This window comes from Hyposmocoma kahamanoa, unplaced genomic scaffold, assembly GCF_003589595.1.
Source record: "Hyposmocoma kahamanoa isolate Upper Pololo Valley unplaced genomic scaffold, ASM358959v1 68, whole genome shotgun sequence".
NCBI lineage: Eukaryota > Metazoa > Arthropoda > Insecta > Lepidoptera > Cosmopterigidae > Hyposmocoma > Hyposmocoma kahamanoa.
In genome coordinates, this window is record NW_020653856.1 from 2,541,037 (window position 1) to 2,558,039 (window position 17,003).

Sequence of the window (17,003 nt, forward strand, 5' to 3'; positions counted from 1 at the left end):
GATTTTCAGTACAAATCGGCAATTTCATACTTTAACCCCTATTATTTAGGCTATATTTTAAATTTTATGTCTTATACGGTTATATGGCATTTCATATTTTTCGAGCTCTTCTTGACATGTGCCTTCTTTCGGTTGTTGATGTTGATTTTGAGCATAGTCATAGTCAATTATGGGAATTTTAATCTATGCTAATGTTATTTTAATACAGCAGAGCTACGGAACTATGGCCTCTATCTGTTTATTTCATTAATCGATTATTTCAGTATCCGAGTCTATCATAAATTGAGTTTATTCATCGTCTTTTGCATTGGCTAGATGTAGCCAGTCCCCAGGTTTGTGTTCAGATTGTCCAGCCACTTTGTCTGTTTTTTTAAATAATAAAATAATAAAATGGTATACACTCACCTGTGACTTCTCAGCGTAATAGACCAAACTGGCAAATATAACGATGCCCAGCACCAAAAAGAAAACCAGTAGCGTCAGCTCCTTCGCTGAGGCCTTGAACGTATGCACCAAGATCTTCAGTCCTGGACTGTGCCTTGTCAGCTTAAATAACCTTAAAATAAAATAAAAAATCAAGAACATAGTACTAGTTATTAGCATAAACTTTGACATTGGTTTATCTCTAAAATTCTCTCATGCAACAAAAGGTGGTGCATGATTATGAGGATTGTTACTTACAAGCTTACGCTCGGATACTATAAAAAGACATGCATGGATAAATGCATACCGATTAGCGAGTTTATTATAATACATGTACTTCACGCCTTTTTCCCATCGGGGTAGGCAGAGACAACAATCTTTGACTTGCTACGGTCCTGACACACGTCTTTTGCCTCATCATCGCGCATCAGTGCTTTCATACATGCTTGTCAGTTAAGGGTACTCTTGACCTGGCCCTCTTTAAGATGGCCTCAATTTGGTGATGGTAAGGTCGCCTTTGTCGGCCCGTACCAACTTACCCGCTCACACTCTTCTTATAAATCTGTTTCGTCCTAACCACCTAAGCATCTCGTTCTCTATCTTTGTCACTACATCTTCTTCCATGCCGCAACGTTTTTTTATCACACTGTTCCGTAATTTATCCATCAGAGTTACTCCAGCCATACTTCTCAAAGCTCTCATTTCTAGTGCTTCTCTTGCCAAACCTTACATTCACTACTATATATAAGTGTAGGAACCAGCACTCCCCCATGCACAGCCAGTCGTGCCTTTTTGGATACTTTCTGGCTGCCTATTTATTGTAATAGCAGCAATATTTTATTTTGTAATTGGTTAATTATTATCATGGAATGGGTGGAACCGTTGCATGGCTAAAGCGATCGCTGGCCATGTATGATATAATTTGTAAAATCATGCACCGTACAAAGCTACATTATCGCAATAATAGATAAATCAAAAAACAATAAGAAACGTAACAAAGTTACAACACCGAATAGTTTAATAACCAACCTTAAAATCTTTATAATAGAGATAAATTCTAAAATGTCTGATTTATCTGCGGTTTTTCGGACAACTGCATATTCAACAACAACGTCCATGTAGAAACTGAGAGTCGCTATAAAGTCTATGATGTTTACTGGAGATCTGATGAATTCTATTATATTTGGTGCTACCTGTAACAAAAAAAGTATACCGTTTAATACAAAGACATAAGTACTACAATATTCAGTACTAATTGCACTCTTGGTGTAGGTAATAAGGCCACATCTGCAAAATGACAACTTTTTGGTACAAAGGTTTAAAGATTCTATGAATTCAATTAGTCGAAAAACTTGTTGGTCATTACTTGTTTCATGTAGTTCATTTCAGTATAGGTAAAGTATATTTATAATCTAATTAGTAGTAGTTGCTTGAGTCCCAACAATAAACATGTCTGTAAACGAATCTCACTCTATCACCCTCGTTCGTCCTTATAATATGAAATCATGTAGTTAGTATTATTTTAATAACTTTCATGTGATGTTTGCACTTTTAACGGATGACTACATGTGGCTTTATTATCATCAAAGGTACCTAGTAATGACCAACTGGTATTTCTTGTCCCTGCAATTATGGCATTCGTGTTTAGCATTAAAGTTTCATATTAAAATAAACGCGAATTTGACCTCCGTCTAACCCGATGGAAAGTAACGATGAGGTCGATCATGGCCCCAAACGGCCTAAGACATAACGTTTAGGGAATCAGCCTGCAGTCAGGGAATTGCAATGCAATGCCGTACGCCATATAAATATGAATCTTGAGTGTATAGGGTTGAAACCTTAGCCTTCGTCTAGTGTATCCGAATATAGAAATAGACCTAGAATATTCAGGATCTGCAATCAAGGCGTATCTTGTTCAAGTTACGACCTTCATGGAATGTGTCACAGTGTGTTTGACTACAGTGAGCTAACAAAATGGACTGTGCTTCTCTTGGCGTCTGCTACGGTTACTAGTGTTGAGTTCCGTAGCAACTTTCACACGCTTTTGCCGAGATATATATCTGTTATGATTATTTTTGTCTGTCATATCCCACAAACTTGTTCTCGTACACATGACATCAATTTATCGCTATTGTAAGCACGAAAATACCCCAAAACAGACGCAGAAGGTCGTACGAAAAAATCAAATATGTTTGAACGCTCTACTGGTTCTGACGAGCGACGTCGTGCGTGTTCTGACGTATTCGTCGCTGCCACTGTAAACACTCTCATTGCAAACAGGCGTTTGTGTGTTCATACGAATTCGTCAGAACACATTTTCGTCAGAACTCGCATCCATAGTAACTGTAGCCTAACTTATGGACTATTTCTAGTTCTGACGTCCTGTAGAATAAATTCTGGTATGTGCGATCGTCTCAGGTGGTTCTTTTATAATGAGCAATTGTTGGAAGTAGATATTTTTGATCTGTCTAAATACAAATTTAAGATGGCGGTTGGTTACTCAGCATTAGATATGGCACTGGAGTAAATTGTGACACGGTTTTATCTATTTTTATTTATTTAACTTTAAAACGACTTTATAATATTATTAACTTCGTTTGTTTTTAATTTTATTTTCTTGTATTTTCAGTGCTGACAACTGTGCTTTTTTATAAAAGCGATAATGCTTAATTTAAAATATTTTTGTAATAATCTGTGGATGATGTGGTTGATGGTTAGTAGCAGTAGAGCTCCTTGTGAAAGAGCTCGTCCAGGGAAGTACTGCCACCTTACCTATTTCTGCCGCCAAGCAGTAATGGTCACATTACTGTGTTCCGGTTGTGAAGGGTAAGGGTGCTGGTGAAATTACAGGCACATGAGACTTGTCAACTTATGTCTCAGGGTGACGGGCGCAGTGGCAGTGCCCCCAAGATCTTTGTAATTTAAAGCTCTTGGTGGCACTGCAACTGTTATGGGCAGGCGTGTAGCTTACCATCAGGCACACGACTTGTTCGTCCCGTTACTTAATGTCATAAAAAAAAAAAAAAAAAAAAAAATTCTACAATTAACTATATGGTTATTATTCATATTATGTATAACTTTGTATAACAGTTGGTCATCCTTCAATAAAATAAAATACAATAAAGTTAAAGAGATATGAAGCCACAGTCAATACTAGTGGGTCAAAATTGTAACACAACTCTTTTTTCCGTTCGAGGTTAATAAAACTCTCCGCGGATATAGTTGCCAAAACGTTCGTATCATTGAGCTGGTTTTGGCTGCAGCCCAAAAGTTTGTACAATTGAAAATCCTAGGCAAAGAGTGAAACGGTTTCAGGAATTTCTTGTACTTAACGAAGTCGTTAGGACGTACTATTAAATAGACAAATGTGCCAGACAAACACACTAATTGAATCCCTAGCTTCTAATAATGAAATTCCCCATTTCCTCTACCCTTCTCGTACTGCCTATACGATATTATTGCACGTACGATATCATTCAACTAAGGCAACATATTATTGGCGTATTTACACACTGTCGATCTCGGCAGCTAGCAGAGAATAAAAAAGTTACGAGAAAGGTCGCACTCCGCCCCTCCCTAGTTTTAGATACTAAACCGTGCCCACATATTTTCTAAAAAATTGACAAGCAATTGACAGCAATGTTCAAATTTAACATTCTGTCGCCATCAGTTAAAAGAACTAAACTAGGTTCAAACTCACTTGTCTGCCGTCTATCTAGATTACACAATGAGCACAGTGCCACAGTGGATAAGTTCTCGGACTTACTAACCGGTCTCCGTGGACTAATAGTTAGCATGTAAACCTCTTATCTATAGCTATTTTCTGTTTTCTGTTTTGTTTTTGTATTCGATTTCATAGCATTTAATATTAAGACTAACCTCAATGCAACTTGTGTTTCATCTGTCACTAGCAGTGTATCTTGTCAAAATACTCATAACTATGCAAATGTTATTTGATGTAACAACTGTTGATGAACATAATAAATGCATAAAAAAATACAGCTAGATTGACGGAACGGCAACAAGGCTGTCAGGTAGTCGTTCGATGAAGACGACTTTGATGTTTAAACAGTTTAAATTTATTTCTTACGAACATATGTTCTGTTATCAGTAGCAGTAGAGGTCCTTGTGAAAGAGTTCGTCCAGGGAAATACTGCCACTTTACCTGTTTCTGCCGCCAAACGATAATGTGAGCATGATTGCGTTTCGGTTTTGAAGAAGGGTGCTGGTGAAATTTCAGGCACATCGGACTTGCCGACTTATGTCCCAGGGTGTCGGGCGCAGTGGCAGATTTTGAGATTTAAAGTTCTGAGTGGTACTGCAACTGTTATGGATAGGTGTGTCGTTTACCATCAGGCGCACGACTTGTTCGTCGCGTCGCTTTGAATTATAAAAAAAAGATAGAGGGGGTTTCTTTCGTCAAAAAAATTTTTTGTTACGTTTGGAATTTTCAATGTAAGGCGATTTCATAACATTATTTAGACGTAAATCAAGTTGTCGACTCCCACTTAAGCAGTTGTCGAAACACCAAATAATTACAAATACAAGTTTACACACAAACTTATCGGGAAAAAGTTCGTCCAGAGAAGGTATTTTTTATTTATATATCACATTTAAAGCACTAAAAGAAACAAAACATTCCAGTATAACATAAACTCAATTAAGTTTTTCCGTATACCGCTCATTCGTCGTACAAATAATTTCTATGTGCAGTGTGTGCGTTCGTACTGCTGCGTGTTGACATTCCTCTAGTGTGCGTGAGAGTCGTTAATAAAGGGTGTCACTAAACCTTGATCCTTGTATATACATTCCACCGCTGAACACTGTTCAGCTGTGGAACTGTGAAAGTACTGCCATTATGCACTGATGTAAGCATTGCAATCTTCCGGTTTCCTAAGTTGGAAACATACTGGTTAAGAACTGAACTTGTTAATGAAGATCCAGTCTATTGATACCATCTGGAGTAGGGTTACCATTCCTAATTTAAATACTTGGATAGTACGGATAAAATGCCTGACATTTGCAAGAAAATCCAGACTTTTTAGTAAGAAAATAAAAACAAAAATCTTTCTCTTACGCCGCAGCACTTATATCACTATATTATTCCTCATTTTGTATCTAGAATAGTTCTAGTACGTGTACGCAAACTGACGCTAAGGGCAATTTATGGCAGTAACCCCCTTTACATAGTCTATCGCGTGTGACCAGTAGCGTATAGCATTACGCGCGGTTAAACCTGCGCGCGCAGTCATGGGCGATTACCTGTTTGAAGTTTTTTTAAGCTAACGTTCTATCACGCGCGATTGCATGTGTTTGTTTTCGTTACAACTAAATAGACAGCGTTAAACAGGCGCGTGTTGGAGGGCCGACTGCGCGCAAGACTGATGAGCGCAGTCTTTCTCTGCTCCTTCCAACGGCTTTACATGCGCGGTCATTCACGCACGATTGCTCTATCACGAGTTATAGAGTGTCTGTGTAAAGCCCGCTAATTCTAAAACTCAAAAAAAAAACAACTAAAAAATTCTAAAACTTCTGCACACCTACATTCGGTCGTCAGGTCGTTAAGCAACAGAGCTTATGATCTTTGTGATGCACACGACCTACCACAGGAACAGGAGCACGTTAAGACGGTTATGCGACGGAATGGATACAAAATAAAAACATTTAAACCAATACACAAAAGGAAGAAGCAAATAGACGTACTGAGACTACCAGTTTTTCTGCCCTGTGCACAAGGGGTGACAGATAAAATAGCCAGGTCGCTAAGGAAGTTTTCCATAAAAACTGTTTTCACCCCCTTAACCAAAATAGGAAAAATGTTAAGTTCACCAAAAGACCACCTTCCTTTACAAACACCGGGTGTCTATAAAGTGAACTGCAGTTGTGGGAGCTCGTATATCGGTCAGACTAAACGAACAATTGTCGATCGTATGAAGGAACAAATCCGAGCAATAAAAAACAATGATGCACAGAAGTCGGCTATAGCACAACATCTCACACAGACTGACACTAACCACTGGATCGAGTTGCATAGCCCCCAGGTACTCTCGACAGAACGTCACTACATACCACAGTTGGTACGAGAAGCCATCGAGATCACGAAGTACAAAACATTTAACCGTGATGATGGTTTTAAACTGTCCAGTGCGTGGAATCCGGTCCTTAGTGCGTGCAGTAATAAAAACAAAAACACCTCGAGTTCAGTTTCGCGTGTGGATACAGTGTGTGTGAAAAAAATTAATGACAATGGTAACGCCACAACAAATCGTCGACAGCGCAAGAGGGTAGACAGATATGTCTGCTCTTAAAGCTGTCATCTGCCACCGTCCAGTCAACCCGTGAAACCGTGGAACCGTTCCGAAATATCGGGAAAATAAAAAGAAGTCATACCGTGGTAAAAAACCTGATATTAATGATAATCATTTAGTGAATAACCACGAAAGTCTTAAAATCTATATTAAAATCTATAAAGCCCGCTACTACTGTATCGTTGCTCGTTTTTTGATTGATGATTGTCATCGAGCATATAGCCAGAAACAGAGACGGAATAAGGGCCATACATTTCTGGTAACTCATCAGTGATACATCACTTATAAATATCAAATCTCGTTTGCACTGAAATATAGACAGCGCCAACAACAAACCTGTGTGTACGTGTATATTCCAAAAATATTCTGTATTTATTGTAATAAATATAATATCTCTAACAATGGCGTGCTGTTTCATTCGGTAATTAAATATTAAATATGTAATTTTGCAGTCGTCGTCCATTATAGCAAAGCTCAAGATAACTGGTCGATTTGAAGTGAAACAGTTGACGACACCCATTGACGGCACCTGTCAATTGCTTCGAACTCGGGCTAGCCAATCGGAGCGCAGTTGTCACAGTAATGATATGGCAGAATAGTTTTCAAACGAATTAAATGACATTTCGTCTCTATTTCTGGTTAAATACTCGATGTGTATGTTTATTGATAATGAGGGTGTTTTCTACTAATTTCAACTATTTTAACTCATCTAAAAAATACCACGAAACCGTCCTATCGGCACAGTAAATGCGCATAGGAAGCGAGACAAGAATATGTTGTTCTTTTTGGTTAGTTACTAATGATAATCTTGTTATAACCTATGCCAAGTCGATATATTACTATTTATTCTGAAAATTATTGACCCCAAGCCGAAAAATCCGAATAACAAATATGTCCGGATAAATCTGGATGGATTGTAGTATTACTGGGAATCATTACACCTCCAAAGTTTAACGGCGTAACCAACAAGATCGTAGAGCATATAGATAACTTTATTCTAATATGTATAAGAATCAATTTTCATCCCACAAGTTCTAGCTTTCAATGCCTCCGTTAATTTGTCGAGATTTGCATTATAAATTAACAAACAGCCAAAACTTAAGCTCCTGATTAGATTTCATAGAACTCATGTAAAATTACTAACTACAGTGTTTAGTAAAGGAGTGGAATAAAGATACAGGATGCCCTGTTTACTGTTGATATTCATTGACAAAATATTTCTAAAAACATTTTTTTTTTAAAAGTGAATTAATTGGTTTCAATTTTGGAGAATCAAATTTTTTAAATTTATGTAGCAGTAGGGCTCCTTGTGTAGAGGTCGTCCAGAGACGAAGTATACAGGGAGGTACCTATTTCTGCCGCCAAGCAGTAATGTGACCATTACTGTGTTACGGTTTTCAAGGGTGCTGGTGAAATTACAGACACATGGGACGTACCAACGTGATATCTCAGGATGACGGCCGCAATCGCAGTGCTTCTTAGATTTTTATGATTTAAAGCACTGAGTGGCACTTCAACTGTTATAGACAGGCATGTCAATTATCACCAGGCGCACGACTTCTTCGTCCCATCCACTGACATATATCTAGATAGACTCCGCAAGTGTACGTACTTCGCGTGCCCAAAGTAAGTGAAATTCACTTAGTTGCCGCTGCTACACTTCAGAACGCGCTCGACCGTTATCGTAGTTAAACACCGGTCGAAAATAACCATAGCTGTGGGTAAACAGGTGAACAGGGACGTTTCCTTCCACGGGCAAGTGATTTTGTAATCATGCATAATTTATTTTAAAAACAATTATTATGGTTTTGTATGAATTTCGAGAAAACAAATATGCAACCGAGTGAATAATACATTGTAGTAATACATTGCGGCTTTTACTTGGTACGATATATTTGTGGTCCTTTGTTAATACGCCATGAATATCGCACGAACGCACTTTTGTATAATGCATTAAGTTTCGAGGTACAGCCGCTTGTATATTTCTTTGGCCAAATTTAACATTTAGTGATGTATACGTTAGGCAGCACTGTTCTCGATTCTTATCGATTTTGAAAACAAAGCCCTTGGCAATATTATAAAAATATTCTACAACTCTTTTGTTATAACGTTTAGTAACGTTTCGTTTTTTTTTTCAGTTTTGAAGTATCTTTTATCAGTGGTATCTGTAATTTCGATAATTTTTGCAGCACGTTGCCTCGAATGTCCGAATATTGTGAGCAAATACTTCCATACGTCCCCGGATATGTAGTACAAGTAATACAAAAATATATATAATGCAAAGAATTAACAGTGCGCTGTCTTTACAAAAACCTGGAGTTGGTCATAGATATGAGTTCGTTGCTTTCGAGGACAAAGGTTTCTAGGTCTAGTGGTCTAGTTTATTTCACATAAGATGCTATCCAAATATGCAGAATAGATAGAAATCCGAGAAATATTAAACAAATACAAAAATTTCTCACGAGGCTGCCATTAAGTAAACCACTTCTGATTAATAAGATTTTACCATATTTTGTCAGCAGTAACGTTTTCATTTGTCTCGCCATTCATCAAGATGATCAGTTAACAACAGAAAATCATCTAGTAAAATTAATTAAGGCAAGTTTATATATTTACGTGCGTTTTCATTATTTAAGTTTATGGATAAGATCTTTTATTACAAAAAGATGTTATATAATAAGCTTATTTTATTGGAAGGATGTTCTTAATATTTGAAGTCGATTAAAAATTAAAATCTTAATTTTTTTGGAGTAATCAACATTTTTTTAAAACAAGTGAAATGAAGGACTTAACTATCTTATTCTAGTATTTTTCTATTATATTAATATTACGACTACTTGTAATCAACAAATACCTGAACAAAAATTATTGTATTTAGAATCGATTAATTGAATGGAATACTCGTGTTTACGTGTATTTTATTCTATTATGTCACTGCGACGGGCCAGCATCTATCGTAACAAAAATTGTTGCTGCTGCCTTGCTATGAGTAGTTTTGGATTCATGCCAACTTTAAGAACTAATTTATTGCGTTGACGACACAAATGTGCTATCACATTTTCAGAGAAGTACCTTGGAATATCGAGGTGACTCTCCATAGTCTGCAGTAAATCCAGGAGGATGCTGTGATTCTTGGAGGACTCAGGAAAACACCATAAATGCATAGGTATTTGAAGTATAAATTACAAAATACATTTTAGTCAGTAAATCGAACCACAAATACAAATTCTCTTAGAGTGGTACCATCTAGTGCCGTGTCAATGAAGAAAAGTTGCCTGCGTGGAGTCAGAGAAGGCGTTAAGCAGCTGTTGATACTTTTGGAATGTGGTGTTGCCAATATGGGAGGCAGGCGGCGTGAGAGAAAGGTAAGCCGTTGAGGGTTTTTTTTATAATATTAAGTGACGGGACGAACAAGTCGTGCGCGTGATGGTAAGCTGCACGCCTGTCCATAACACTTGCAGTGCCACTCAGAGCTTTAAATCGCAAAGATCTGAGGGGCACTGCCACTGCATCCGTCATCCTGAGATATAAGTTGACAAGTCCCATTTACCTGTAATTTCACCAGCACCTTACCCTTCAAAACCTGAACACAGTAATGCTAACATTACTACTTGGCGGCAGAAATAGGTAAGGTGTCAGTACCACCCTGTATGAACTCTTTCACAAGGAGCTTTATTGCTGTTCAAACTACTAGGGTTTTCATCTCGATCTCGAAAATTTAGTGCACCTCACATGTGTCCGATGTTAGTCGTAGGGTTATTTCTTCTTTACGTTTTTTAAACCGCTTTCAGAATTCTCTTTCTATTTATAATTTAATTAGCCTTTTATTTAACTTTTGACACCTCAAATTCTATTGAATTAGTGATGTCCTAATGCGTTTCCGGTTCGATTTTTTTATAACAATCGATTTTATTTATGAAGAACTTTTAATCGTGAATGTGAATGGGTTCAGAAAAGAAGATATTGTCTGATTGGGATCGTAATGTTGCGTTTGACAATTTGTGTACTCAAGAATCAATAAATAATGTTATTGAGGATTCAAGTGATGATTCCCGTTTATATGGAAAAGAATCCGACGATTCATTTTAATACACAATAACAATTTATTGTAATTTAAATTATTTCATTTCATTATATTTTTTAGACAAGTACCAAAATTGATCAACTTAAATAATCTTCGTTACATAATCTGTAGGCTCGATAAATATCGGAGCTAAAAAAGAGCACGTCGCCTCACTAAAATTAAAAAATAAAAAAGTCCAGGAAGTATTGCATTTTTTTTCTATGGTTGGATGATATACAATTAAAATACCTAACCATAGAGTTGCACACCTATCTCGCATATAGTGTATTATCTATGGTCACTCCCATCAAAATTCTTGTAACGAGAGGACGTGACCATAAATCACAAATTATCCTCTTTTATCATCTCTTACAATAAATCTTGTGGACGGAGCCTTCTGTATTCTCATACACTGCTAGGCTACTACGCATCGAGTATATAACCAGAAACAGAGACGAAATAAGGGTCATCCATCCCTAGCAACTCATCAGGTAAATGGGCCTTGTATCACTTTTAAATATCAACTCGCGTTTGCGCTGAAATCACAAATTTAGAAAATTGAAATAGTACAGCGCCAACAACTGACCTGTGTGCACGTCTTCGTATATTCCAAAAATATTCTGTATTTGTTGTAATAAAGATAATATCTCTAACAATGGGGGCTGTTCTTCATATAATTACAAAACAAATGGAATCAAATTCATCGATAAACAAATATTAAATATGTAATTTTGCAATTTTCGTCCATTATAGCAAAGCTCTAGTTAAACTGGTCGATTTGAAGTGAAACAATTGCCAAGGCGTGTCGTTAAACCACTGGGTAATTTTCAAGTTTTGACATAAATGTGAAACAGAAATATCTCCTTATAAATATTATGTTCAAAATTAGATATTTTGTTCTTAAATGATTTGTTTTAGACGTTTTCAGGATTTTATATGATCGGATAAAATACATCCTATCGGGAAAAAAATTAGCACATTGTTTAGACAATATCCTTATCCTATATTCCGATGACTCGCCTTAAACAAGATTGACGGATATTAAAGTTTGTAACTCGTGAACAACAGTGGACAGAAGGTCCATTTCTCTTCCAGATCCTTTGACATTTGAAAAACCCTTCCTTAAGCTACAAAGACCGTGTACCAAAAGGGCTCAAACTATTGTGTCAATAATAATCCGACCTTTCAACACAATAGACTGCTTGCTCCGGGTTTGATATTGAAACTAATTTCAATTGTATTCACATAAATTTACTAGCGACTTGATATTGTGAAAATTGTTTGAAACTGAATGTTATTTATTACTATGTAATAACCTCTGCAACTGTTAATAATTCGCGCGAGCTATGTACTATGCCGCCTTAAATATTTATTTCAAGTGTTGTATAACAACATACTAGTACAGTCCCGTAGCCCTATCTTTCTGCATTAGTTTTAATTATAGTAACCCTCCCTACCTACCCTTAGGGTATATGAGAAGGGCACTATGATCTGTGCGAGCGAACCCGCACAGGGACTATCTAAGTCAGGTCCTAACCCCGGATCAGCACGTTTGCACGAACTCCATCTGGTTCTCTGTAAGGCCTTAGGTGAGTACAAGAGCTGTAGGCACGCTCACTTCCCGTCGCGCTCCGCTCGACTAACGGTTGCCACCGCTGAGCCACCGACTCTAACTTGACTACCAAATCTCCTCATTGGTGGCGGAGTTATAAGACACACTCACTTTCTGACGCCGAATGAACGGCGTCTCTCCCGCTTCCAAATTTCTACGCAGCTAGAGGGACCGGAAGATGTCTAGCTCATCCTCTACTATCTCTCCGAGCTAATGTCCGAGATGCCAAGTAGCAAGTCCCGCGATAGTGTCCGGACATAACTACCGACTTAAAAGGCAACTCACGTGCTCCGTGCGTCTTCTCGCCTCAGGCCCTCAACTAGACTGCTACTACGACGCGCTAGCTGCGCCCGGGACGAACGCCCGGCAACACACCACGGCAGATGAACGTGTCCGTTCCTACAGCTAACCACAAACCTCGGCGAATCGACGAAGGGTTTGGCCCAGACACCCGCCGTACCCTGGTCTTGCCGCCGAGCCCGTAGTCTCTCCGGAAAACCCTATCTCTCGGGTCAGTAGATACAGACATACTGGTACGTCGTTGTGACGCTAAAAAGCAGTTGAAAACTAAATACAAAGATTGCTCTACAACGTATCAAAATATTGAATCTCTATCGACACGCAGTAACGAAATTACACAGGACTAATAAGCACTACTCACACATACCAATGATCGCTGGCACGCGCGATGTCGGCAGGCGGTTTATAGACGTCATCGTTTATTAACGTCAGCATGATTAATTTTTACATTCATTTATTAGCTTGTCGAAGAAATGTTCATGAACGTTGTATTAATGTATGAGGAAAATTTCTGTCACAGCGCATCAATCGGCAAAAGCACGATCCTCGCACGAACGTGTTAATAGTCAGTAGTAGTAAAATTTCTTGTGAAGGTGTTCTTCCTAGTAGCATCCTTTAGTAGCAGTAGAGCTCCTTCTTACTTTACCAATTTTTGTCGCCAAGCAGTAATGTGAGTATTCCTGTGCTCCGCTTTTGAAGTGTAAGGGTGCAGGTGAAATTACAGGTACTTGGGTCTTGTCAACTTATAACAGTGCCCATCAGGTCTATACTATTTAAAGCTGTGGCTTTGCAACAGTTATGGGTAAGAGGTTCATTTACACCAGGCGCACGACTCATTTGTTCCGTTTCACTAGTTTGAAGGCGTCCCGTCTGACACATGACAAACAAACACATGACTTAACGAGGCTGTGATGAGGAAATGGAAATTATATATTCTTAGAACTAGACTAGCACTCCTTAGATTGGTACTTGAGCACCGTAAGATCTTGATATAATATACCTGTCGTGATGAACAATAAAAAGTAGTTATTTTGACTATTTTTGTATTAAGAACGTGGTAAAACGCTGTGCGTCTTTTTGCTGTGGCGGCACGTGGACAGAGTCGTGTTGGAGAGGTGTGAAGGTCGCGGGCGCAGTATCATGCGAGCGGATATTGCGAACACACCTCCGACGCGAAACTGTCAGTTTAACCATTCTGAAAAACGTAAAATAATAAGTGTTTTGTAAAAATCAAAAAAGGCGTAATTATTTCATAGCCCCGAAAATGGACTCGGATAGTGACGGCCGTATCACTCACCCAGCTTCAGAGCCGTCATACCCATAGACAAAGAGACTGAATCGGTTTTAACGACCTTTGAAATTTTAATACCGTGGTTTGTAGTAATTAGTTAGGAAACCTGAACCCGTTACCCTGTCTTTGATGGGCAAGCCTGCTGTCAAACAAGCTGACACTCTCTTTGCTACTGTCATAATTAATATGCGGCTGTTCAAATTCCACGGAACTCGTTTGTATGGAAATTCGGTTTCCGGCAATTACCTCTGCCGTTGAGTAGCCATTTTGCAGATGGCTATTGTCCTCGTTCAGCGTGTTGTATTGTAACAGAAAGTGCGCCTGATGGTAAGCGACACGCCTGACCATTATGGTTGCAGTGTTCCTCAGAGCTTTAAATCGCAAAGACCTGAGGGACATTGCCAGTGCCTGTAATTTCACCAATACCCTTACCATCTATATTCGCAATACAGTAATGCTCACATTACTGCTGGACGGTGAAAATAACTAATGTGGTAATGCTTCCCCGGATATTTTTCTTTATCCGCTCACGCGATGCGGTCCTGCTACCGCAAAATGGCCGCTATTTGGTTTCGCAAATTAGAAAAGCATTCAGTTTAAATACAAGTTTTTATAAATAAAAATTATTATTCTGCATTGCTAAATAAATAGCCTCCGTACTACCAACAAAAACATCTTAAATAAAATGCAATAATACACCGCAAATCCTGCACTTAAAAAGCACTAATGAAATTTTTGGTGTACTTGGATAAATATGATAATACTCCGTTTGTGTGGTTCTAACGTATACCAAGAAATTACTCCTTAAAGTATAGTTTATAAACATTTATATTCAGGGTAAACTTTAAAAAGGCTACTACCGGTATGTTTTCAATAATACACACCGAAATCACCAGCCCAGACAATAACACACACGATTGTCGTGACGTACATATTTTTGAAGTTGTTTATTTTTTTTAAATGACATACCCAGGCATTAAAAGCTTTATGGTTTGCTAGAGTAGTTACCGAAATAGCAATTAATATTAGTTATTTTACCTGTTACAACTTCGATATCCGATAAATCGGTATAAAATGATCACCGGCACCTCTAGGTGTGGTATGCGTCTACGGCTGCATGTATCGCGTGAGCGGTTAAGAAAAAGTTATGTTTATCATTCTGTCAAAGTGTGGTATTATTCAATTCAATTTGGTTATATTACTCCCAAAATTTAGGTAGATGTACTCTATCTATTCCCATCTCTGGTTATAAATCATGAGGATTTTTTAAAAGGAACCTGTCAAGCCGGTTTGGCGTAATGGAATCAAATTTCAAAACATTCTTTCAGAATATGAAAAGGATCGGATGAACAATATACCTCAAGATTAATATTAAGGATAAAACCATTGGTGTACATTGTGTATATGTCAAGTGTAATGACACCTGTAGCTCGGTCCTGACAGTGTTTTGAAGAAAAGATGAATGTGCCATAGTGAATCTGTTATTCTATCTAGATATCAACATCTTCATTCTGAAAGGGTTATAACCCTAACTAGAAAGGTTCACGGCAATGAAATGGGAAACTTCCGGTCCACAAAATTTATTAAAGAAGTAAAGTTTAAAGAAAGGTTGTAACAATATAAAGGTAAATGTAAAAAAAACAGATATAACAGTATAAAACACTCCCTACACTTTATTATTAAGGCACTTACCCCTAAATGGGCCGAGAAACTGAATATCAGAAATAGATACATAAAGGCTGTAGACTTATAAATTATTACACATGATTAGCTTATTAACAGCTCAGACTGTTGTGGCGGTCGAGCTGGGAGTGACCGCGGTACGAAAACAAAATGAGAAAGTGAAGGAAGATGGAACAATTCAAATTTAAAATTTAAATACAAGTAAAATAAAAAAAATGACAAGATACAAGAGGAGACAGGCGATACAAAGAGCTGAGATGACGGTGTAAGGAGGTCACACCGTCACAATTCAACCCACCAAAGGCCTAGTGTTGTAAAAAACTTGAATCCGGGAGTCTACATTTTAGGACTCGACTTTAATTCACAAGACGACTCATAAAGACAAAGATTTACTGCTCGATGTGTTACAAGCCTTTCGAGTTTCCAAATAGACTCGAGTTCGACATTAGTGCTCGAGTCTGTTTATGTACTTTTACCTACTGAGCGGTATTAAGTTATGGAGTGGTGTGTTAGTATTGTGACGGTGTGACCTCCTTACACCGTCATCGCACCTTTTTGTATCGTATCATTTTTTCTTTTGCTTGTATTTAAATTTTAAATTTGAATTGTTCCATCTTCCTCCGTTTTCTCAATTTGCTTCGTACTACGGCAAATCTGCGCGATCGCGGTAGCGAAAACATCTAGTTTCTTATTTTTGAACCATTTACCACTTATTTAAATCTCTTGTACACCGTTTATATTTTAAAATATTTATATTGTTGTTGTACAAAAATAAATTCCTATAAATCGGACTTTCGACTTTTCAACTGCTAAAACTTGCTAAGTAACTTGTATGGAGGCTGCGTAGGCTATTACTACCCTTGGACCAAGCTATATTACTGCTATCCAGACTATTTTACAGCCTACAGAACGCCACCAGCACCAGCAGAGCCATTACAGTATAATTACTGTAGTATGATTAAGTATTAATTTAATATCTTCTTTCTTTTTTAAATCGCTATATAGGGTTTTTGTTTTTTATTTAATTCGTGGGCAATAACGCTTATATTATAATAAAAAATATATAATATTGGCATGTATGAATTTTTGGATATAAGCACCTAATGTGACATAAGTTGATTAGTCCCATGTGCCTGTAATTTTACCAGCACCCTTCAAAACCGGAACACAGTAATGCTGACATTACTGCTTGGCGGCAGAAATAGGTTAGGCGGCACTTCCCGGGACGAACATTTTTTTCAAGAAGCTCTCCTGCTACATGAAGTTTGCAACCTATTAATAATAGGGGTTAAAGTATGAAATTGCCGATTTGTACTGAAAATC

The 17,003-nt window shown here is 37.8% G+C and overlaps 1 protein-coding gene across 1 annotated transcript in view; it reads right to left on the reverse strand.

Moving 5' to 3' along the window:
- LOC113232290 (potassium voltage-gated channel subfamily C member 4-like) overlaps positions 1 to 17,003 on the reverse strand; it is a 520,425-nt gene that overhangs the window by 196,480 nt on the left and 306,942 nt on the right. Inside the window, exons 5-6 of the mRNA XM_026466961.1 lie at positions 1,453 to 1,616; positions 406 to 556 (exon numbers count right to left, since the gene is read on the reverse strand). Coding sequence (XP_026322746.1) covers positions 406 to 556; positions 1,453 to 1,616 — 315 coding nt within the window. The remainder of the gene's footprint in view (positions 1 to 405; positions 557 to 1,452; positions 1,617 to 17,003) is intronic.